The sequence below is a fragment of the Vicugna pacos genome, chromosome 23 (genome assembly GCF_048564905.1).
Source record: "Vicugna pacos chromosome 23, VicPac4, whole genome shotgun sequence".
Lineage (NCBI taxonomy): Eukaryota > Metazoa > Chordata > Mammalia > Artiodactyla > Camelidae > Vicugna > Vicugna pacos.
In genome coordinates, this window is record NC_133009.1 from 7,198,897 (window position 1) to 7,222,731 (window position 23,835).

At 52.0% G+C, this 23,835-nt stretch overlaps 2 protein-coding genes across 11 annotated transcripts in view; one reads left to right on the forward strand and one right to left on the reverse strand.

The window, feature by feature from the left end:
- The window catches only part of PPFIA4 (PTPRF interacting protein alpha 4), a 46,526-nt gene extending 35,033 nt beyond the window's left edge, over positions 1–11,493 (forward strand). For 2 of the 10 annotated variants that reach the window (XR_012063455.1, XR_012063456.1), the window contains exons 25-31: positions 2,252–2,371; positions 3,041–3,138; positions 3,878–4,053; positions 6,591–6,659; positions 10,517–10,697; positions 10,894–11,004; positions 11,250–11,493. Coding sequence is in view for 6 of the 10 variants with exons in the window: in XM_072948412.1 (XP_072804513.1) it covers positions 2,252–2,371; positions 3,041–3,138; positions 3,878–4,053; positions 6,591–6,659; positions 10,517–10,697; positions 11,250–11,299 (694 nt within the window). In the remaining 4 variants the exon portion in view is untranslated. Of the gene's footprint in view, positions 1–1,318; positions 1,461–1,489; positions 1,630–1,928; positions 2,013–2,251; positions 2,372–3,040; positions 3,139–3,877; positions 4,054–6,590; positions 6,660–8,408; positions 8,506–10,516; positions 10,698–10,893; positions 11,005–11,249 lie in introns of those variants that run through there. The other 8 variants (XR_012063457.1, XM_072948412.1, XM_072948414.1 and 5 more) reach the window with 8 other exon arrangements.
- An 8,652-nt stretch (positions 11,494–20,145) lies between these two features.
- Positions 20,146–23,117, reverse strand: MYOG (myogenin). Its single transcript, XM_006218493.4, has 3 exons — positions 22,493–23,117; positions 21,630–21,711; positions 20,146–21,039 (listed from the first exon to the last, which is right to left on the reverse strand). Exons 1-3 carry the CDS (start codon positions 23,036–23,038, stop codon positions 20,918–20,920), a joined length of 750 nt encoding a protein of 249 aa, XP_006218555.2. The 5' UTR covers positions 23,039–23,117; the 3' UTR covers positions 20,146–20,917.
- Between the last annotated feature and the right edge of the window lie 718 nt (positions 23,118–23,835).

A 23,835-nucleotide genomic window follows, 5' to 3' on the forward strand; every position in this document is an offset into this window, starting at 1 on the left:
ATCTCAGATCTGAGCCTCTCTTCTCCTTTTTGTTGCAAAGGTCTTCCATGCACAAGTGTCCGCAGTGGAGGTCCTAGACTGGCAGCCTGAGGGCAGAATTTGGCTCACAGATGTATTTTGTTTGGCCTACACGATTTTTTAAAAGAAATTATGACTTTAACTGCCAGTATTTAAACACTAGGGAATGTTGTGCAAAATTCTGGATGTCTGGCTTCTCTTGAAAAACAGAAAACTGTGGACACATCCTAGTGTGGACACAATCAGCGGGAGGTCGAGCGGCAGCCCTCCTAAGACATAGGCCGTCTCCTGGCCCTCCTGCTCCCTCCGGCCTGCCTTCCTGTCTCGAAATACCCGCTTGACCCTAGCTGGCATTTGGGTTGGAGAGTAAGGTGGGTGGTGACAGTTCCAGGAGTTGATGGCTCTTCAGAAGTCCTTTTTAACATCCCAGCTTTGAATCGCGCAGGCTCCTATTGGAGCCTGGCCCTTTGCCTTGGGCGCTTGAGGTGACAGAGGGTGGCACTGGGAGTGTGTCAGGGCTCTGCCCATGTCCCTTGGTCTCTGCAACTCATAAAGCACAGAAAAGGTAAATTTGGAAGGGATCTAGTTAGCCTCTAGATTTTATGGGTGAGGAAACTGAGGCCTAGGATGCGGCAGCAGCTCAGGGTCACTCAGGGATGACAGCAGAAGGCCAGTCTCCTGACCCAAGTCTCGAGCTCTGGAAGCCCCGGCTGTGTCCGGCCTCAGCACCGCCCCTCCCTCACCACTGGGACTGAAAGGGAATCTTTTGTCTCTGTCAGTCTGGGAGGCTGCTGGGCCCAGCTGCACCTGTCCCCTCCGTGGTGATTGATAGGGCTAGGGGGAGAAGGGCTGCCCCTGCCGAGCCGAGATGTGCCGGGGGAGCCAGTGGGTCAGGGCGGCCCAGCCCCACCGAGCGAGACGGAGATCCTCTCCGTGACCCTCTGCCCAGGCCCCAGGAGAGACTCTCGGCCTGTACCTGCGGTTGCAGATTCAGCTCTAAATCTTGGGTACTTCAAAGTTGATAAAGCATTTCCACATTCCTGACCTCAATTATGTATAAAACTGCTTTTACTCCACTTGATATTTCACAAGCACATTTCTAGATCTTTAAGAAGTCTTTAAAATCATAAGCTTTTAATGATGAGAAAAGGATATTTAAAAACTCTCCTTTCATAGACAGGATAAACAATGCCAACGAGATTGAATGTTACCCGGTCACTCAGCCAAGTGCTTACAGGATGGGGCCAACATCCTTCTTTCTTGAGACTTAACTCAGAGTTGTTTTTTTTTTTTTCCTTAGACCATAGTGTTCTGTGGAGCAGGTTTCCATGAGAATCTCCTGTTTTGACAGGAGCACAAACACACACAATAATCAGCAACGTCCTCCTAAAAGGGGCACCGCTGCTGAGTGCCTGTGACATTCCAGGAGCTGGCCTAGCCCTTTCATACACGATCACCTTTCATGTCACAGCAGCCCTGCAAGAGGCATATAAGCCCCTCTCGCCTGTGCTGAGTGCCGCTCAGCTGGGACGTGGCGCCGCTGGCATCAGACCGTTTTCATTACGCTATGCGACAGCTTTGAAAGTCATAGAAACTGGACTGGAAGTTATAGTAAGTGAGATTGAAATTAGAGAGGCGTTTCCAGTTAAGGGGTGTGTGGGCCTCTGCCCCCTCCAGTGGGCCAAGGCTTAAACCAGTGGACAGGGGCCTTGAGCCAGAAAAGAGTTCCTAGAAGTGGTATCTCTGAGCTACAAGAGATTGTTGGAGGCAGATGGGCTACGTGGGTAGACCGAAGGGGAGAGAAGGAGAAGTCGGCATAATTTAATCTCACAAAGCAATTACCTCAATAATGAGGGTCAAAAGCAGTTGGAGTTGAGAGGAACCTTCTTTTCTGTTCCTTCACTTTATAGATAACAAAACCCAGAGAGGCTGAATGACAGTAGTGTTCAAGTTAAGGAAGGACCACAGTGAAAGCTGCCCAAGATGGAATGAGCTGCCTCAGAGGTAGCGAGTTCCCGTCACCAGAGCTGTTCAAGCACAGGTGTTCATAATACTCAGAAGGATGCTACAGAGGTGACTCCTGCATTAGGTGGGAGCTTGGGCTGATAGCCTGTGGGGTCCCTTCTAACCCACAGATTCTCTGGTTCTTGGCCTGGTACTGTTTAAAGTACTTTTAGTACTTTATGTGAATTATTGAATTCATTAATCATTCATGGCATTTACTATGTGTCAGGCACCATTCTAGGGGTTCGAGATATGTCAGTGAACAAAACAAAGCTCCTTGCCCTCATGGAGCTGAAGCTGTAATTGAGAGAAACAGACAAGGAATTGTAAACATATACCATGTTAATAGGTAAGCGGTAGGGAAAAAAAAAAACGAGACCAGTGTGAGGGGGATTGGGAATGTGGGCTGGGGGGGGTGCAGGTGATGTTGCAGCTTTAAATCAGGTGGACAGGGTAACTACTGAACTGAACTTTTGAGCAGAAGCTTAAAGGCGACAAGGAGGTGAGCCATGGAGCAGACCTGGGGCGAGGTGGAGGGTTCCAGGCAGAGGTAACAGCCACTGCAGAGGCCCCACGACATGGGCTGAACGTGCCTGCCATGTTTGAAGAACTGCCGGGCTGTCAGTGTAGGGGCAGATCGCGTGCCATTGTGTAGGCCGTTGTGAGGATGCTGAGCGAAATGGGGATACAAAAGAGTGTCTGTAGGGGTCTTTGTCACTCCAGTGCCTAGGGAGGGACACGTTGCTTTCATTCAAAGAACTTTCCTTCAGTCAATCAGGCCCACGCCCTGGCTGAGAGGGAGGACTTGGGGTCAGCAGAGAGAGGGAAGTGGTCTTGGGTTAGATCATGTCTGAGCCCTGGGGCAAGGAGGAGGCAGAGCGGGCTGGGATGCTCTTTGTGTGGGAGGATGTAGGTCTTGACGTGCTGTGGCTGGTGCTGGATGTGGGGCAGATGGGGCGGGAATGTGGCCCCACTGAGGCTCTGGCTCGGGGTGGGGTGGGGGGCTGTGTGCCCGCAGAACCAGTCTTCAGTATGGGATCATGTGTCTGAAGAGGCTGAATTATGACCGGAAGGAGCTGGAGAAGAGGCGGGAGGAGAGCCAGCATGAGGTCAAGGGTAAGCTTGTCAGGCGCGGTGGGGCCCCTCTGAGAGCAGCTTTGGGGGGCAGGGGTCCGCCTCACTGATCCCTGCTTCGGGCTGAGTGGAGGGCGAAGAGGCATTCCGTGCCTCAGGGAAGCTCCAGATCTGAGAGGGAAGACACAGCCCCAACCTTAGGGAGCAGGGAGCTCCTGGTCTGATGGGGGAGACTCAGTCTACGCCCCAAGGATGCCGCCATCTGGTGGAGAAGAAATAGCCCCTGCCCGGTCAGCAGCAGCACCCCCTACCCCCACACCAGACCATGGCCACCGGTGGGACAAATGCAATGAATCCCTCGAGGGTCGTGCTGTAGATTGATGTGGGAAAGTGCTCATGGAACTTGCTGATCTGCATGAGGTTGGACAGGAAAGAGGGGCAAGTCTTAGAAGAGACCTTGAAGGTAGAAAATAAGGCGGCCATTCCCTGCTTGGGGGCAGGGGGTGGCCCGCGCAGGGGCTCTAGGGAAAAAGCCCACTGGCCTGACCCTAAGTCCTGCAGACTGGCAGGAATGGAGTGGTGTGGGCTGCTTCTCCGAGAGCCCTGGTGCCAGGGAGGATGGAGAGAAGACATGGAAAGTTGTGGGGGATTTTTAGGGGTGGGGTAAGAGCCAGAGAACAGGGTAGACTGGGGCTCTGGGTCCAGGAACCTCTATTTCTTTCCGTGGAGAGGCCTTGGCCAAACCTGTCTCTTTCTGCTCCTTTTCACCCCCACCCTCCAGATGTGCTGGTCTGGACCAATGATCAGGTGGTTCACTGGGTCCAGTCTATCGGGCTCCGGGACTACGCAGGAAACCTGCATGAGAGTGGTGTGCACGGTGCTCTGCTGGCCCTGGACGAGAACTTCGACCACAACACGTTGGCCCTGGTCCTCCAGATTCCCACACAGAATACCCAGGTGGGCGTCCCTGTCCTCAGTCTCAGCCTCAGTCTCTTCCTCTCCTCCACTCTCCTGCTCTCTCTCTCCCTCTGATAGGCATATGTTTGTGGATTTGTGGAAGGGCTGTTGGGGGAGCCTGTCCTAGAGGGGATCATAATGTCCTCAAACCTCCAAGTGGTCCCTGTGCATAACCCAGCCTCCTAGGAGACAAAGAGTCCTTCTCAGTACAGAGCACACCCAGCACAGCACCCCGAACACTGTGTTAATCCCCACTTCCTCCCAGCTTTGCAGCTGAGACTCTTTCTCAACCTGCTTTCCTGACCTGACTCTTCTTCGAGGTAAAGTAGCCCTGGCGCCCAGAGGGACCAGAAAACCCATATCTCCTTTGTTTCCCACCCCAGGAATCTGCTCTTGGGTCCTCAGGCTTAAGAAAGCTAAATATACCAAACAGCACAGCCCAGAGCTTCTCCATGCCAGGGCTTTGTCTCCCAGTAAACAGCTCAAAATATCAGACATCTCCTTCCATTACATTTCATAGTTACTATGAAGCTGTCATCTAAGAATATATCTATTTCTCTTGAGCCTATTTATATGTTTGGCCTTTTTAACTTCCTGTGAGTAATGGACTGGAGAAGCACTACCTGCTGTACACAGCACTTCCTGATTTGATTTGTCTTAAATGTACCCCTGGCGGGCCCCCCCTGGGAGAGGGAGGGCCCCATCCTAACTGCCTGTGATTTGGTGGGGACGTTTGTGTTTGACCAGTCCTCACCTCCTGTGATCTCATAAACTCTGTGTCGCCGGGGGGCCCGCGCCTTTGTCCTGCAGACAGAGTGGTCTTAATTCTTTGCAGCCTTTCCTCATATAGACTTGTCTGTGTGCCCTGATCTTTTTAGCTGCCCTTGTCTGGACGGTTCGCAGCTGTCAGATCTTTTTGAAATTCAGCCACCAGAGCTGCACAAGTTATTCTGGGAGCAGACGAGTTTTTGCTTGTGCGAGGGTAGGGCTGGGTTGTCTCGTAATTCTGGGTGTCGTGTTGGCCTCTCGGGGGTCATTGTGTCCTACGGGTTCTTTGCAGTGACCCTCCCAACCAGCCAGAATGGACAGCACGGGTTCCCCTCGTTCTCTAGGGGGAACTGAGATTCCGCCCCCGCCGATGCAGTTTTTCTGTGCCCACCTCCAACCCCACTGGCTGCTTTCCCGCCCACTCACACAGCGTTGTGAGATGTGCCTGACGTTTGTAAATGTCACATTCGCCTTTCACACCCAGAGGAGCCGTGTCACCTGGATGCTTGAAACTCAGCTCTGCTTCTCCGTGCTAATCACTTACGAAAATGTTGTATTCCCAATACCGACAAAGACTGTCCTCACAGAATTCTGTGGTTAATATTTTCCGCCCAAGAACTGGGCTTGTTTTCCTCTCATTTCCTGTCTCTAAATACGCCCAGCTTTTGTGGACAGCAGTACGGTCTGTAAACAGTAGCAGGGCTACGGCTTTGTTGTTTTCTGATCTTTCTTATTTTTCGGACCCATTCATTTAGCTTAGCTCTTAGGGGAAGTAGGATCTGACCCGATATGGAATATTTCATTAAAAATGGTTAAAGGTAGCTGGTGGTGGGGGGAGGGTACAGCTCAGCGGTAGAGCGCATGCCTAGCATGCACCAGGTCCTGGGTTCGATCCCCTGTACCTCCATTAATTAATTAATTAACCTAATTACCTGCCCCCCCCAATTTCAAACCTTTATTTCTGACATTTCTCATATCTCCTAATGAGTTAAATTCCTGGGAGGCCTAGAGAAGGCCTTTATGTCCCACTCAGCCTAAGGGCCACCAATATCCGTGACTGAGCAGTCTTCCTAAGTTAAATTCTTGACATGGAACCTTATAAAATACATTTATGTAATTGAGATAAGTTAAATATTCGTTATCCATGATCTGCATGCTAATCTACGTCTCCATAAAGGTGGTAAGGCATGATTTTCCCTTACAGACAAATTATGGGGTTTTTCTCCCCCTGGTAGGTGAACCCTGTCTATCCATGTCTTATGTGTTCCTACTTTTTATTTTACCTATTTATTTTTTTTAAATTTTATTTTATTGAGTTATAGTCAGTTTACAATGTGTCAATTTCCAGTGTAGAGCACAATTTTTCAGTTATACATCAACATACATATATTCATTGTTGCATACTTTTTCAACGTGAGCTACCACAAGATCTTGTATATATTTCCCTGTGCTATACAGTATAATCTTGTTTATTTATTCTATATATATATATACCTGTCAGTGTCTACAAATTTCGAACTCCCAGTGTGTTCCTACTTTTTAAAAAATTATAGTTTTCTAATTTGCTCTGTGTGAAAAAATCCTAAGGTTTGACTTCAAAGAGGACACCGAGGTTAGCTTGAAGGAGCAGCAGCAGGGCTAATGGGTTAAATGCACCAAAAACCCCATCTCTGCCCTGGGACCCCCCTAGGAAACAGGTGGAAGATGGCATTAGAGGTCATTAATCATAGCCCCTCTGTCCCCTCCCTCTCTTACTCTGTGGACTCCAGGCACGCCAGGTCATGGAGAGAGAATTCAACAACCTGCTGGCCTTGGGCACAGACCGGAAGCTGGATGATGTGAGTGCTTGGCTGTGAATTAGGGACTTTGGGGATTTGGTTGGTTGGTTCATTGGAGTTGATGAGTTCTGGTTTCCCTGGGCTGATGATTGGTGGGGTGGCCTAAAGGAGAGGATCCGTAGAGGATGGGGAGGACCTCAGGGGACTGGGGAGGCAGGGCCAGGCCAGGCCGTGGGTGTGGACAGGTCTCTGAAACTCCTTCCTTGCACAAAAGCTGGAGGCTCCTATGCGTGGCACCTCTAGCATCTTCCAACTCTCTGCCCCAAACCTCTTCACCTCACAGGATCAGAGGTTCCCCCCAAAGGCCATGTCTTTGGGATCATAACCTTTTTCTTTGCCTCTTGGACTCGATCTCTTCAGTTCAGTCAGCGCAGCATGTCTCCACCTATTCCTGAAGTTTTCAACCCACCCAATCATGGAGTTGTTTGGAGGCAGATGCTATTCTGAGGTCACCGAGCGACAGGTTCGCTCACAGGTTCCTCAGTGCGGGTCTGACGCAACTCAACACACTGCTCACTAGCACCCCAGCTTCCTCTCCAGTTTTACTCTTATGTCGACTTTTACACCACGTGAAGGTTTTCCTCTCCACCTGCACTGGTCACTGACGAAACGGTCCCTCCACTGGGCTTCATCAGGCCTCCGCCTTGAGTTTTGTTTGGACGACGTCTGGGAAGACTCTGATCATCTGGCTATAAGTCCCCCGCTTGAAATGCCTCCTAAAACATACGTGTCTCCTGAGGGGACAGCGCCCTCCTCAGCCCCTGCCCTGTCTCCCCCCAGCTCACCTCCCTGTCACCAGCCTGTCAGGCCCGACTTAGCTGCCGTGGCTCCAAACAAGTTAAAAAAAAGAGAACAGACTGTTCATTTTTAGCCTCTCCATCTTCAATCAGATCTGTTTCTGAGCCCCATCTTCTGTGCAGCTTCCCTTTCTTTGCACCTTTCCCCATACCGAGGCCTCTGCTTAGCCCTCCGGTCCTCCCTGTGGGACACCATTAGTGTTACCTGCTTATCCGCTGGTCCCTTCTTAGCTGGGTTTGACAGGGCTACAGCCCACCTCTGTGGAATGACTACTCCGTACTCAGTAGACAGGACACACTCAGGGACTCGCAGAATTTGTAGAGGGGTGATTTCTTCACGGAGGCACCTTGAAATCTGGAGTGTGTTATTTATGTATGCATACACATATATTTCAAACATATTATACACACATATTACGTATGTGTGTGTTCCCGTCAAGGAGGTAAACTTCCAGGTCCCACGAGGTGGTCCCACTCTGAGATCTGAACCTTCCCAGTGCCCCTGCGACGTGGACCCTCCTGCTTACCCCCCACACACCTAGGATCTGAGCTTTCTTCGCTGTATCTTTCCCATCTATCTTAGAGTGGTGCTTTCTAATTTATAAAACTCTTGATTCTTTCAGTCCTTACAAAAATATTCTCTACATGCCTGCTCTGGGCCAGGCATTGGGCAAGGCATGGTGATGCAGTGATGACAGATTTCTTCCTTTATGCTAACAATCATCATGGGAGTCAGGTTATTAACCCATCTTACAGATGAGGGATTGAAGCTCAAGGACATAACTTACCTGCTGTCACAGGCTGATACATGGCAGAGCAAGACTGGAGCAAAAGTATATCTGATTTCTGTGTTCTCCCCACATCCCGCTGCCTCCTAAAAGTGGAGCTGGCTGGCCTGTGAGGCTTCAGACCTTGGGGTGGAGTTATTGAGTAGGTGATGTCATCTTGGCAGCTCAGTGGGATTTCCAGGATGCAGCCAAGTATGGGGCTGGAGAGGACTGATTCTTTAAAAGGAAGCTGAAAGCAGAAAGTCGGGTCCTAGGAATAAGGTGAGACTGGGCGGTTGGGGTGGAGCACAGAGGGGAGGCTGGAGTTTCAGGGGACTGCCTCCTGTCCAGCCACCCAGCACATCACCAGCAGCCTTGAGCTGTCTCTTGCAACTGTTCCTTTGCCAGTTCTGGTTCTCGGTTTCCCCTCTCGAGCTTCAAGGCCCTGGAGAGCTATATCCAGTCCTCTCCCACATGGAGAGCAAACCTCGAGGGAAATGAAGAGATGGGAAACAGAAAGATCACCTATTAGAGGACAGGGGAGGAAAAGAGAAGCAATCCTTAGGGTTGGCTGAAGATGGAAATGGAGAGAGAGGGGGGGCGGGGAGAGAGAGAGAGAGATTGAGAACACATGCAGAAGAGAAAGGTCCCTAGACTAGGTTAAGGATAGGATCATAAGGAAGACAGAGATGATGAGGGAATTTCCTGATACACTCAGGGATGGGACACCTGCTTAGGGAGCCACCTGCCATCCATTCACTTAACAAATACTTATTGAGTGCCCATGGCGTTCCCAGGCACTACTCAAGGGCAGGGGATATGTTAGTTGGAACAAAAAAGATTATGATCCCTGTCCCATGAAGCATAGAATTTGAAAGGGGATGGGGGTCCAGAGAGGGGGAGAAAAAAGGAAGAGGGAGAAATGGATGAAATAATCCTGTAAGTACATGTAAAAATGCTACGGCAGAGATACATGATGCTAAGAACTGATAGAGGCATTTGGGTTTTTTGGGGGGGTGGTGGTAATTAGGTTTATTTGTTTATTTATTTTAATGGAGGCACTGGGGATTGAACCCACGACCTTCTGCATGCTAAGCATGTGCTCCACCACTGAGCTCTACCCCACCCCCCGATGGGGGCATTTGGCCTACTAAGGGCACAAGCAGCAAACCCCAGCGGGGCTGGGAGGGGTTGCCGAGGGGAGAAGTGGTGGGTTGGTGTCTCTCCTTCCTGCTGGTAGCCCCCTACCTGTGCCAGTTTCCAAGAACACAGGGGTAGAGGGAGATTAGGCATAGCTGCCAAGAAGAGTGGATGTGGGCTCTGAAGAGAGGGGTGGGAGGCCCGTGCAGAGCGGCATCCTGTAGGGTTACGGCTCTGGGTGCCCTTTGGCACATATTGTTATTTTGGACACTTAGCTGGCATGGGTGAAGGGGCAGGTGGCAGGGGCCTCCTTTGGGGGAGCATTCCTCTGATTGGCCATCTGCCTGACCCATCGCTGTCAATCTTCTCACCTGATCCTGTCAGAGATAGGAGCCTGAGAAATAGGTAGGGCAGATGAGGTAATTCCCCTTTTACATTTACAGACATGGAAACTGAAGCTCAGAGAGGTCCCTTAACCTGCTCAGGTCACACAGCTAGTGTAAATGGAAGCCAGGTCTTCTGACTCCTGACCCAGTGCTCTTCCCCGCAGACCGGGGCTGCAGCCATACTGAGGCCCCAGAAGGGCAGGAAGGAGTGAATGGAGGCGGGCTGGTGACTACTTCCCATGCATGAGGCTGGGAAGAGGAATGCTTTAAAGGTCAATGGGCATCCGAAGCCCAGTTTGAGATGGCTGGGGTGGGCAGGGAAGCCGAATCCAACTGCAGGATGCCAGATTGGGGTGGGGGGAGGGGGTGGCGCGCGCGGAGGAGGGGTGAGGTATAGCTCAAGTGGTAGAGCGCATGCTTAGCATGCAGAAGGTCGTGGGTTCAATCCCCAGTACCACCTCTAAAAATAAATAAACCTAGTTACCCCCCAAGATAAAAAACAAGTAATACAATAATAAATAAATAAAACAGTTTTTTAAAAAGCCAGATCCAAACAGAGGGGACCCCACCCAGCCTAGAGTCAGGGAATTTAAGAGTGACAAGGACTCCCCAGAGTCATCCACTTTGCCCCATTCATCTGCCGGAAAGGATTTCCAAAGGGAAAGGTACCCTAGAATCATCAGCCACTGACCGCCCTCACCCAGGCAGGGAGTGAGGGGGGCAATTCCAACCCGGCCCTGGGCCTCTGCGTTGTCCCCACGGTGCAGGGGGAGGACAAGGTGTTCCGACGTGCGCCCTCCTGGCGGAAGCGCTTCCGGCCGCGGGACCAGCACGGGGGCGGCGGCGTGCTCGGCGCCTCGGCCGAGACCCTCCCAGCGGGCTTCCGCGTGTCCACCCTGGGGCCCTTGCAGCCGCCACCGGCCGCGCCGAAGAAGATCATGCCTGAAGGTGAGTGCCAGGCTGGCTGGGCCTGGGGCCTGTCCTGGCAGCCCGGGGAGGGCCGGCGGAGGAGCCGGGGCGGGCGCTGGCGCTCGCGCTCGGGGCGAGGCCGATGCGGCGCTGACAGCTCCAGGCGGGCCCCACGTGTGCTGCGCACTAACCCGCCGCTCTGTGTTCTCCCGCGGCTGCCGACCCCCCACCCCAGCCGGGACGGCGGGGGCGCAGAGACTGGAGACCTCCACGGTTCGGACCTACTCCTGCTGACCCCCCTCCCTCCCACCCCGGGTCTGACGGGGGGGTGTGCCCGTGGCTCGGGGTAAGTGGGCCAGGACGGCCCTCTGCCCGCGCACGGCCTCTCCGCGCACCTGCCCCCGGCCCCTGGTCCCCACCCCGGGCCCTGCCGCTCCAGCCCTGCTCGCGTGCGCTACCCGGCTTGCCCGGTCCTGCTTTCTGGCCTTGGGCGCTTCACGCTTGCACGCACGCCCCAGATACCTTGCAGCCTGTCTCCCGGGGACTCACTCCCAACTCACCACTCAGTGCCTTTCTCTCTTTCTTCCTTAGCTCACTCCCACTATCTCTACGGACACATGCTCTCCGCCTTCCGGGACTAGCCACAGCCCCCAAGGCCGGCTTCCACCTGCTTGGTTTCCCAGGCTCTGATAGCCCTGACCCCTCCTGCTCGGGTTCCCTTCCTCCTACGGCTCCTACTCTCATCTGTGACTTTCCAGTCGCCCTGAATCTCAGAATATACTTGTCCACCCCCTCGGCATCGCACTAGCCCAAGTACAGCGTGTGTCCATGTTAAGTCTCTTGTGGATGTGGCTGGATCTCCTGGTGTTGTGGAGACAACCAGGTTGTCCATGCTTGTGGGCCTGGGGGAGGGAGAGGAAGCCAGCCCAAGACGGATGGACTCCAGCCTCCTCCTTCTGCATTTGGACTGCAGCCTCCACCAGAGACCAGGACATGGTGCCAAGGGCTGGGGGTGGCCCTTCCAAGAAGAAAAGGCACTTGAGGCTGCCTTGCTTGGGTTGTTTGGCCTTCCCGTTTCTGTCCACCTCCTTTGGTACTAGACGGTCCACACCTGAGTTTTGGCACCCCCAGCATTGCCCCTCCCCCAGCTCACCTGCGCAGCTGCCGCTCCTCCCTCACCTCCAGGACCTTCCTAGGGGCTTGAAGGGCTGCAGAAGGCCCCATTCTTCCTCAGGACGATGAGGCTGGCAGGGGGAAGGCTAAGGTGGAGAATCTAAGGCCCTGGCTGAAGGTGAATCCCCAACACCAAGTGTAAGGATAGGCAAGCTCTCAGCCCTCCCGCCCAGTGGGAAGTGCAGCAGGCCAGCTGGAGAGCGAGCCAGTGGCCTGGGTGACCTTAAGCCCAGATGGCGGTGGGAACGCACCCTGCCCCAACCGGAGGGGGAGCTGCTGGGCTTGGGGGAGGGGGGATTGTGTGGCTCTTGGCTCTGGGGCAGAACGGAGCCAACCATGCCCTGCCAGCACTGCTCCCAGTATCCCTGCCCTTTCTGCTCCCCCTGCCCCACTTCTTTGATAATTCCTGCCCCGTAGGAACATACCTGATGGGTGGGTTGCGTATACATTGACCTTAAAATCTGATTTGGGAAAAGGGTAATCTGAGGCTACTTTCCCCTGATCTCCTGGGAAGAAAATAAAGCTTCCCCTTTTGTGACTCATGACCCAGGTCCAGGAAATCGAGTGTTGGTGAAAGCTGTCATTCTGCTTGTCACCAGACCACCACCCCTTGTTCAGGGCTCTTTAGGTGTGCAGGCACGGCCTCCTCCAGAAATTCCTGAGACCTGCCCGGCTTCAGCTGCTTCCCCCAGCGGCTTGGTGGCCTCCGGACCTGAGGGATACAGGTTCTGGTTTGGTAGGAATGTCACTTCCAAGAAATCCACCTTCCTCACCCACTTACTCATTCTGCCAAGGTGCCTGGAAGTGTTTGGGACCCAAGTTCAGGGAGAGTTGATACAACCCAGGGCTTCATCTAAGCAAGAGGAGAGGAACAGTGCATGGGCCAGGGCGTGCCATCCGGCAGGTGGCTGAGCAGCTCGTTTGCGAGCTGATGACTTAGGTTCTGAGCCGGGCCTAGGCCAGCAGGTGGGATGCTGGGGTCAGAGCACTCTGTCCAGGAGTGATGGAGTCTGGGGCAGTGCCAGGCTTAGAGTCTTCTGCTGCTTTTCAGTAGAGGAGAGGTCCACCAGTGCTGGAGCTGGGTGGGCTCCCATGGGTGTGGGCAAGGCAGCTGCCCTTGCCCTCAGTGTTCCCTGCCCTCCCTGCCTGCCAGGCGCTGGGAATGGGGCTGGAGGAATTCTTGAGCAGAAAACAAGTTGGACGGAGAGAAAGGGCCCCTATCCCTGGGTAATGGATCTTAAGATCATGGGGAAACCCAGAGTCCTAAGATTGGTGAAGCTGGAGACTGCAAGGCTGTCTGACCCTTCAGGGAGCTCTGAGCTATCTAAGTGGGAAGGTCTACAGCTTAACCGTGTCATGACTGATCATGTCATAAGGCAGCAGGTGGCGGGACCCGGGTCTGTTCGGGGCATCTTGGGACGTTTTGCAGGGAGGTGATGAAGAAGAGAAACCTTCTGCATACATCGATGGAAAGCTCTTGTCTTGGTGTATCCCTCGCCTCACGGTCAATATTTGCTTTTAGTTGGAGAGTCACCAGTGACCCACACCCCCCTCACCAGCCTCCTGTATCTTGTCAGGTCCCTTCTCAGTACTGTACTGGCTCAGTGCATCAGGAGTGGGCGTGTGGGTGTGTATGAGTGTGAGTGTGAGTGTGTACATACCAATAAACAACCTGGTTTTAAGACAACATACGAATGGGTTTGCTTTTTTTTTTTTTTAAACCCTGAGCTCCCCTGACACATCCAGCTTATTCCACAGTCCTGAGGGCTGCGGGCCTCTGGGAGGTGGTCAGAAACGACTTGTAGTCAGTGACCTTCTGTTTACTTACATAACCGTGGGACTGCGAGGTTAACGTGTGGCTTACTTGTGCCAAGGCAGTAGGGGAAAAGGAGGAGTGAGGAGCCCTGACTGCTGGGCTCAGTCTATTTCTTCTGCTAACGTGCTTTTCTCTCCTCAAAGCCTTTCATGCTGATGCCAGAGTTACTGCTCCCAAGCGCCCTCTGGCCGCATCACTGCTGTTCACACTGGTGGCAGCTCCCCACCGCCTCTGGGTCTGAGGTCCGGCTCCTCAGTGTGCTGTAAGAGGCGTTGTTCCAGTGCCACCGCCTCCTCCCAGCAGCCTCGAGCTCATCTAGCTCCAGAATGTCGTGTCTGCCCAGTTCCGTCACCAGAAGGCAGCACGAGTTCTGCTTTCCTTGCCTTTGCAGCTGTGAATCTTCTAGACCCACTTCAAGCATCGTCTGGGAGGCACTGCCTGACCCGCCTCCAGCAGAACTAGATAATCAGTGACACTTTGCAGCGCCGGCGCTCTGCTCGCTGTGAGTGCTGGGCAGTCATTGTGGCCTCCTGGGCTGTGAGCACGCTCCGCTAGGTGTCTTGTTGATCTCTGTATCCCTAGATGTCTGTACTGAATGACTAAACGAACCGACCTTAGCTCAGAGGGTTTTACAAGGATTGTTATTAACTGAAGCTGAAAATTATTGAGAACTATTGTGTGCCAGCCACTGTCTAAGCATGCTAAATGTATGAACTCATTGAATCCTCACAACCCTGCCGTGTATCATCACCACCATTTTGCAGAACAGGAAATTACCAAGCTGGGACCATGCAGCTGGTAAAGGTGAAGATGTGCAGTCAGTGCCTTGTCCTTAATTACAGTAAGTTTGTTAGGACTTTCGGCCCAGGGCCAGCTGCGCTTAACAGGTGTTACTTGCCCCCCTCTCTCTTTTTTTTAAACTTATTATTATTATTTTTAAAATTTTGAATAGACTTTATTCTTTTAGAGCAGTTCCAGGTTCACAGCAGAACTGAGCAGAAAATAGAGTTCGCATACAGCCCTCCCCACCCACACACATGTACTCCCCCACCCTCAGCATCCCTCGTTCGTGTGGCGTATTTGGTACAATTGATGAACCAGCGTGGGCACATTATTACCAACCAAAGTCTAGTTTACGTCAGGGTTCACTTGATGTTGTATGTCCTGTGGGTTTTGACAAATGCATAAAGAGGTGTAGCCTCTCTTTTAAGTGAACTCAAGCCACTGCCCGGAGGCTCAGCCTCCCCCAGCTCCCTTTCCCAAGCTCCTGCGTCTGGCCCGTGCATGCGGCACTTGGCTTCTGTGTGTGATCTTCATGGTGCCGTGTTTCTTCTGTTCGCCTGAATGGTGAACTCCCGTGGGCAGCGTAATACACCACACATCCTTGTTTCCTCTCCAAGGCTAACTGTTCCAAACACCGATGATACAGCATGGCAGAGTCCATGTGCACAGATGGCAGGATGGGAGCAAAGACAAGGCAACCTGGGGCCCAGAGAGGACAAACAGGTGAGGGAAGGTGCTAGCCTAGAGCCGACAAGCCTACGGAGGTCCCCTCCCACCCTCTCAGTGGTCACAGGTAGAGCTGACCGACCTTGGTGGCTGGCTATAGGAGTGAGATCCAAAGGAAGCCAGGGAAACTACAATTTCCCGGTGTTGCCATCTACTGGGGCGGGGAACATAGATGGAACAGGCTTACGTGGGCATGTGAGCTCGAGACTGGGTATGCTGTGTTTGAAATGAGACCCCAACATCATGTTTCTTTCAGCATTTGTAGAAACGAAAGGAGACTCTAGGTTTCTTTCCTAGAACACCTTCCTTTGCCTCCCCTAGGAATGTTCCTAGCAGAGTTGAGAGGCAGAGAATCTGGATCTGGTGGTTGCCTGTGGCTGAGGGGTGAGGCACAGCCAGAATCTCTGTGGGGTGGAGATCTGGGGTTCCCATCTGGGCCTGGGTGGTGCCTTCTTAGCCAAGACCTTAGCCCAGCCCACAGCCTTCAGTTCGTCCTGGGCTTCAGCTCACCCCCAGGCATCTCTGCCCTCGCCTGGAGCCCAGAAACCAGGAATCCAGACAAGTCCAAGGGATGGGACATGTTGGGGATGGCGCTTAGCCGTGAAAGGGACACCTGAGCTGTGAGGGCGTCATCTCTCTCACCCTCTGTTGTACCCCCTTTACCTCCCGTCCTGGTTGGTCCAACCGCCTGCTACACCTGCTGCACTTAGAAAGGCTTTCCAGGCTGCCCAGTAGTTACTTTGATAAGTTAGATGCCTAAGAAGGTTTATTGGAGCGCAGCAAACAGCACTTTAAGAATTCTGCAGTTCACACTAATTATCCAAACACTCCAAGAAGTTCCTGTTTACACGCTGACACTCAGTGTGTCAGTTTCAAGTAAGGCTTCCCTTTTTGTTCTGGTGGATTCCCTGCAGTCCATTATTAGGCAACATTTGATTAACCGGCTTTTATTTATTGCAGGCACTTCCACCAGAGACCACATTTTCACTAATTTCCCGAAAGAACTCCCACTCATGACTCCTTAATTGGAGTCTTATCTGTCATTCAATTGTGAAGTTAAGCATTTGTTAATTTAAGAAAGTTCCTGTGCTTGATGACAAATGTTTTTTTCTGTGAAAATAATGAATGAGGCTGGGCTCCAGTTTGGCAGGGTTTGCTAATCACATGTGTGAAATTACAGCAAATTGTTTCTTCCTGGCGGGGGAGGCTTAAGGACTTAACGACTGTGAAAAGGAAGTAAGTAGACAATGGCTACACTCAACCATGGTTGGGAAAAACTGACCCGAACAGCCAAGGCTGAGAACTGCTTATTGGTGCCAGATTGTGAAGATGAACCTCAGATTCCAACTGATGATAACCAAAGAGGAATAAACTTAAAAATATAGTCAAAACAAACAGTTACTGGGGGGAAGGGGGTGTGGGAAGGGATAAATTGGGAGTTCAAGATTTGCAGATACTGACTGGTGTATATAAAATAGATAAACAAGTGTATACTGTAGAGCACAGGGAACTATATTTGATGTCTTGTAGTAGCTCATGGTGAAAAAGAATATGAAAATGAGTATATGTATATTCATGTATGACTGAAACATTGTGCTGTGCACCAGAAATTGACATGACATTGTAAACTGACTATGCTTCAATGAAAAAAAATACATCTGTATATTCAGCAACCCCAGAGCCTATCAGTTCCTCAGCGAGATGAGCGCCCTTCCTCTTGGCCAGCCCAAGCCCCCAGGAAGAAGGAGGAGTATTGAAGGCAGCAGACTGTGTCCACCCAAGGGGTTTGGGAGGTGTTGAGGCAGAGGGAATGAACTCGAGGGGAGAAGACCTCCCTTGAATGGGTAGTTCTGTAATTTTGGTGGCTAATGAGGGAGTGAATGTGGATTCGAGAGCCAAGGTGTTGCACCCACACCTGTTGCCCTCCTCATCTCCAAGGGCAGTGAGTCAGGGGAAGCTAAGGGCTGTGGCAATGACCTAGGTGTTCCTCACCAGCCCTTCTGAAAAGGTGCGACTGGGTCAACTGAAGAAAAATGCACAACCCAAGAGTCACGAGATATGTTTTATTCGGGGATCTTACTGAGGACTATAGCCCAGAAGTCAGCCTCTCAGGTAGCTCTGAGGAGCTGTACCTGAAGAGATAAGGGAGGAGCCAGGCTATATAGGAGTTTTTGCTCAGGGGGAGAAAAATGTAGTCAGACATGAAAGATTACTGCTAATCACACACACACACACACACCCCCCCAGCCATCTGAGTTAATGATTTTAGTGCTTGTCCATGTATGAGAAGATGCAAGAGTCTAGGCACACTGAAATTATTCCTCAGATGTGCATCTTAACAATCCAGGGCCAGGACCCAAAGCACATCGTGCTCCCCATCTCTTCCCCACCTGGATTCCCTTCAAGGGCACATCCCGCCACTGCAGTGGCTGATGGTTTGATGGTGGACAACACTGGTTGTTTACTGGAGTGGCAGGCGACATCCCCAGTCTACAACGGTAAACACAGTGACATAAACCCCAGAAGAAAATCCTACAAAAGGCAACAGATTAGGCCAGTTTATGATTCCCAGTAGGCCTAGCCCTGTAACTGGTGATTTGGGGCAAGCGGGCCCTGGGAAACACTTTCCCTTCTGCACCCTCACCTGGGTTCTGTGAGCCTTCTCTCAGCTTCCTTCTTTTGCATGGGCAAAGTTGCTGGAGACACTCTGGGAGCAGCGTGTTGATTCCCCTCTCCAAGAGGAAGTCTGGGACAGCTCAGCTGAGCCCAGAGCAAGTGCAGAACGGGCACCAGAACCTGGTTGGTAAAACCGGGTTAAGTCTGTTGTAAAGGGCCCTGAAGAACTGAATGGACCGAGACACAGAAAACACAATTACGGTTACCAGTGGAGAAAAGGGGTGCGGAGGGATAATTTGGGAGTTCAAGACTTGTAGATACTAACTACTCTATAACAAATAGACAACAAGAAGTTTCTTCTGTGTAGCACAAGGAACTACATTCAATGTCTTTTGTAGTTACTTGTAATGAAAAAGAATATGAAAATGAATATATGTATGTACATATATGACTGAAACATTATGCTGTACACCAGAAACTGACAAAACATTGTAAACTGACTATACTACAATTTTAAAAAAATCCTAAATGCTCAATATCGCTAATTATCAGAGAAATGCAAACCAAAACTACAATGCGGTATCACGTTACACTAGTCAGAATGGCCATCATTCAAAAGTCCACGAACAATAAATGCTTGGAGAGGCTGTGGAGAAAAGGGACCCCTCCTGTACTGGTGGTGGGAATGTACTTTGGTGAAGCCATTATGGAAAACAGTACAGGGATTCCTCAAAAGACTAAAAATAGATTTACCATATGATCCAGCAATCCCACTCCTGGGCATATATCCAGAGGGAACCTTAGTTCAAAAAGATACATGCACCCCAATGTTCATAGGAGCACTATTTATAATAGCTAAGACATGGAAGCAACCTAAATGTCCATTGACAGATGACTGGATAATGAAACTGGTATGTTTATACAATGGAATACTACTCAGCCATAAAAAATAATAAAATACTGCCATTTGCAGCAACATGGATGTCCCTGGAGAATGTCATTCTAAGTGAAATAAGTCAGAAAGAGAAAGAAAAATACCATATGATATCACTTATATGTGGAATCTTAAAAAAAAAGACAAATGAACTTATATATAAAACAGAAACAGACTCAGACATAGAAAACAAACTTATGGTTACCAGTGGGGGAAGGAGGTGGGAAGGGATAAGTTGGGAGTTTGAGATTTGCAGATACTAACTACTATATATAAAATAGATAAACAACAAGTTTATACTGTATAGCACAGGGAACTATATTCAATATCTTATAGTAACTTATGGTTAAAAAGAATATGAAAACGAATATATGTATGTTCCTATTTGACTGAAGCATTGTGCTGTACACCAGAAGTTGATACAACATTGTAAACTGACTATACTTCAACAAAAACGTATTTTTTAAAATCTTTATTAAAAAAAAATTGAATGGAGGCTGGAACGTACCACACTCTGAATCCCCTTACTTCTGTAATGATTCTGAAACTTATAATCTGCAGTAAATCAGACACACTTAGCCTGAAGCAGTTAGAATTAATCAAGTTTTTCGTCCATTCAAATTTGAGCTCCTGATGCCTCCCTAGTTAATATCAAGTGATCTCTGTACAAATTCTTTGCTCTCAACTCTCTACCCACCTGCTCCCCTCAAGGAAGCCAGTATTTGGAAAACAGCATCCCATGTGAAGTTCCCCAGCTTCATTTCATTTGATTGTTCTTTGTAAGCCCTTTCCCTGACCGTAGTGGAATTCCCTTCATCCTCTGAGCTGTAGGCAGGGACCAGGATCCCCTGCAGCCTAGAGGAATGGAAGGTATGGAGAGGGGACGAGGGGACATGCTAGTCGGCCTGCAAGAAAGTGACTGACCCCAATCAGACTGATTTAGACACCTCCCACTTCCTTATAGGGCTCCCAGTAATGTCACACTGGAGGAGAGGCAGGGATTAGAAAGGGGAAACCCACAAATTCCAGCTCTACACCCCTGCCTGCTGGCTGTGGGCTGAGTGCTAGGCGTGCGGGCATGCTCAGTTAATTGGAAGGGAAGGAACCTCTTGGGATAGAAGGCGGAATGCAGTAGACTGTGAACAATGTCTTGTGAATTAGGGTGTAGCCCAATGCTCAACAATGTCCTGCATGTCTCACAAGAATTTCTGTGGAATCTTGTCTTTGCTCAGCCAATAGACCAGACCTGGCTTCCTTTATAATGGTAAAAAGAGCAGGGGGGTCCCAGTGTCTAGTGACCACCAGCAACGTGGTGCCTCCGACACTTTGGAGCCCCATCTGCTGCATAAAAGCCCTGCTCCTGAGATGTGTCTGGACCACTGAGATGGAAGAGGCTGTAGCATCAGTTGTCCCCTCCCTCCATATCATCACAGACACTCTTCTAGCACCCAGTCTTTATTCATTTTTTAAAAAAAGAAATCCAAATAAGTTAGCAAAAAATATATATACAAAACAATGGCAAAACCACACAATGCTTAGTTAACAAAATAAATCACCCCCAGAGCCCCTGCCCCCCACCCCCTACCTGTCCCTGGCAACTTCAGCACAAGAGACCTTGGTCAGATGGCAGCTTTACAAACAACACACAATACAAAACAAAACATAAAACCACCGGAAGGTTCCCAGTATTCACTGCAAAAAGCTTGGCCCCCCAGGGACTTGGGAACAGAGCATTGTTCCTCTCCCTTTCTTGTCTCAACTCAGGGCAGGCCCAGCCCAGCCACTGGCACAAGAAGAGATAAAAACTGGAGGTGTGCATAGCTTGTTCAGGTCAGGACACTGACTTCGTCTCTCAAACTGTTTCTTTTGAGGGGGTGGGATTGGAGGCTGCATTATGATCAAAAGGAAGCTCCTGAGTTTGCCCCCTGAGCCAGGGGGCTTACACAAGGGGGCACTCTGGTCCCCTGCTTTATCTCCCTGGAAACAGGACTGCTCTCTGTTCTAAGGAGTCAGCTAAATGAGAGCATCCATTCCCTCTCTGGGTGGTGGGTTAACCTTATACGGATGAGGAGGGGGATAGTCTGGCATTTGGCAGCCCCAGGGCTGGCTTTCTGGCATCAGGACAGCCTGGCTTAGGAGAGCCCGCTGCAGAGCAGTGGCACCTGTGGCCAGCTTGGGGGCGCTCATGGACACCCATTCTGGCAGACAATCTCAGTTGGGCATGGTTTCATCTGGGAAGGCCACGGAGACATCCTCCACCGTGATGCTGTCCACGATGGAGGTGAGGGAGTGCAGGTTGTGAGCATCCGTAGGGTCAGCAGTGAGCAGATGATCTGTAAGGTGAAGGCAGGAAGATGTCACCTGGATGATAAAACTATCTCAAGACCCAAGATGGGGATGAGCCCTTTGGAGTGGCACAGCTTCTCTAGGACAGATGGGTAAGAAAAAACTGAGTCCTACTCCGCAGCCCATGCATTTCCGGAGACTGTGTGCACACAGGTGTGTGGGAATGCCAGCGTGTCGTCTCTGAAATCCCCTGGTGAGGTTAGAATTCGGAAACAGCTATTTCAAGGTGGAGCCTGGATGATGCTTTGGGAGATTGGAACTGCCCTTGCTGGCCCAGTTTTGCAGCACTGACTCAGCAATTCCCAGAGACCCCCTGGGGTAGGGACCGTCCTCTCCGTGGGGAAGGTCAGCCCACCAACTGGGGAGCTGCAGGAGGCCTAGACCACTCCTTAGCTGGTCAAGGCCTCAGGGAGGCAGAGGGCCTCCCTGCCCACCATCTGAGGCACTGGTTCAAAAGGTCCCTAGAGAGCCCAAAGGCAGAAGACTGGAGAAGGCAGTGAGGTAAGAGGGGAGAACTGAGTCTAGAGACAGACTGTGGGATTTGAGTCAAGGTACCCAGGGTCCTGGCCTCACTTACCCCCTGGGTTGGGGCCGAACTCCAGTGCGCTGCCCCACTCTGGACTGCAGGAGGCGCTATGGGAGCTGCATTCGCTGGGCACCTGCAAGACAGGGTTAAGGCCCAAGGTCAGGGCACAGCCATTCTCGGTGGTGTCTCTTTGTCCAGTCCCAAGGAGCAGAAGTCCCTGTGGTGGGGTTGGAGGGTGGGCCACAGGCTGCAGCCCTCCAGCCTGGCCCACCCTCTCTTCTAGAATCTTCACAATCAGCTCCTTTCATGCCTCTGTCTGGCCCCAGAACCCCTGCTTCAAGGCCTCTCCCAGCATCCATCCTGGGGAGAGATGCTGCCCTCACAGGACCCCCAGCCTCAGGGGGTCTGAGGTTTCCCTGACCCGGGGATGAGGATGCTGGAGGCAGAATGTCCTGCCCAGCCAGGGCCACTTTTGTGCAGGCCTGTTGGGGTTCCATGAGAGAGACTGAGTGGGTTTTCTCTCTGCTCAGCCACACCCAAGGTGGGGTAGGCTGAGGCGCGAAGCAGTCTTTTCAGATGCAATTGGCCTAGACTGTTAGGCCCTGTCCCCAGGCAGGCACTGGGATGAACCTCACCCTCATCCAGCTGGCTCTGGGTTTGCTCCGGGATCCCTCCTTCAGTCCTACACCCCCGCCATGTGCTTCTCCCCACCCCTCCTGCCTTGTCTAGAAAGGACACGGGGACACGGGGACACAGCAGGGCAGCTGGGCAGGCCAGCCCTAACAAAGGAAGGCGTCCTGCAGCCTCCGAGGACCCTGCCTGGCTCCCGCTCCCGCCGGCTGAGTGAGCCCCACCGCGGGGTCCCCGGGTGTCCCCGGGTCCGGACAGGGCAGGTGGGCGGGAGGGCCACTTACCCCCGGCTGGGGCCCGCCCCCGCCTCGGTAGCGGAGCTCGCGCTCCTCCTGGTTGAGGGAGCTGAGCAGGGCCTGCAGGCGCTCGATGTACTGGATGGCGCTGCGCAGGATCTCCACTTTGGGCAGCCGCTGGTTGGGGTTGAGCAGCGTGCTCCTCTTCAGGGCCTCAAAGGCCTCGTTGACCTTCTTGAGCCGGCGCTTCTCCCGCAGCGTGGCCGCCCGCCGCCGGTCCACAGACACCGACTTCCTCTTGCACACCTTGCACGCCCACGGCAGGCACTGGCCCGGGCAGTGCTCGGGGGGCCCCAGCACCTTGTCTTCCAGGGGCCCTCGGGCCTCGGGGCTCAGGCTGAGCTCAGTCCGCTCATAGCCCGGCGGCTCAAAGCCCTGGAGGTGGACGGGCAGGTAGTTTTCCCCATCATAAAAGTGGGGCTCCTGGTAGAAGTAGGGGGATGTCTCATACAGCTCCATGGGGTCAGAAAAGACTTGCTCCTGCCACCAGCCCCCAAGCTCCCGCAGCCCCTCACGCCAACTGCTGGGTGCCATTTAAACCCTCCCCGCTGGCATGGAACCAGAGATAAATATAGCCAACGCCGCAGAAACCTGAGCCCCCCTCTAAGCTGTTGCTGCGCATCAAGACGTTTACAGTGGATTAGATGTGACTCCCCTTCCCTCTCCTCCGCGCACCGCCCCCAGCGCCCCCTCCCGCCCCCCAGCGCCCCCTCTCCTCCGCCAGCCTGCCCCCAGCCGGCTCCTGCGCACGGGCAGGGAGGCCATGGGGTGTAATTTGATTAGTTTTCATTTCTCCGCAGCCCCCGTGGGGGCTGGGGAGGTGGGGGAGGACACACATTCTCCTCTCATCTGCTCCTTTCAATTACTCCTAGCCGGGCGACCTGCCTGCTCTCTCCGCGCTGGTCCCGAAGAAGCGGGTGGGGGGTGGGGGGGTGGGGGAGGGAACCAGCTTAGGGCTGGCAGGGGGACTTAGGAAGTCAATTTGTTCATCCCGCTACTTGGTCACAGCACCTAACCTAGACTGTATCAAGCAGATGAGACGCTAGAAGACTCCCTCCCAGAGCGTGAGAGTGATTCAAATTTGGGGTTTGTGTTGGTCCTCAGTGTCTAGGATAAGAGAGTTGAAACTTGGAGGGGCAAACGGAGTCAACTTCTGGGTTTTCACAGCAGCTTTGACATCATATGCCTCTTAGGTCTCATGTGATAGGGGATAAATTGAGGCAAGAGGAATTTTCTCGTCTTCTTTTTCCTGTTTGGCAGGGTTCAGTGGAAGTTTTCTCTTTAATACAGCTGGCCAGGGTCAGAGCAGGGATTAGAATTTACAGTCTGCA

Excerpts from the sequence above, each read along its gene's own strand:
- MYOG (XM_006218493.4), bottom strand. The coding sequence starts at position 23,038 with ATGGCACCCAGCAGTTGGCGTGAGGGGCTGCGGGAGCTTGGGGGCTGG. Across the intron at positions 21,712-22,492 it reads GGGGCGGGCCCCAGCCGGGG|GTGCCCAGCGAATGCAGCTC; the intron begins GTAAGTGGCCCT and ends CCTGTCTTGCAG. Across the intron at positions 21,040-21,629 it reads GTTCGGCCCCAACCCAGGGG|ATCATCTGCTCACTGCTGAC; the intron begins GTAAGTGAGGCC and ends TTCACCTTACAG.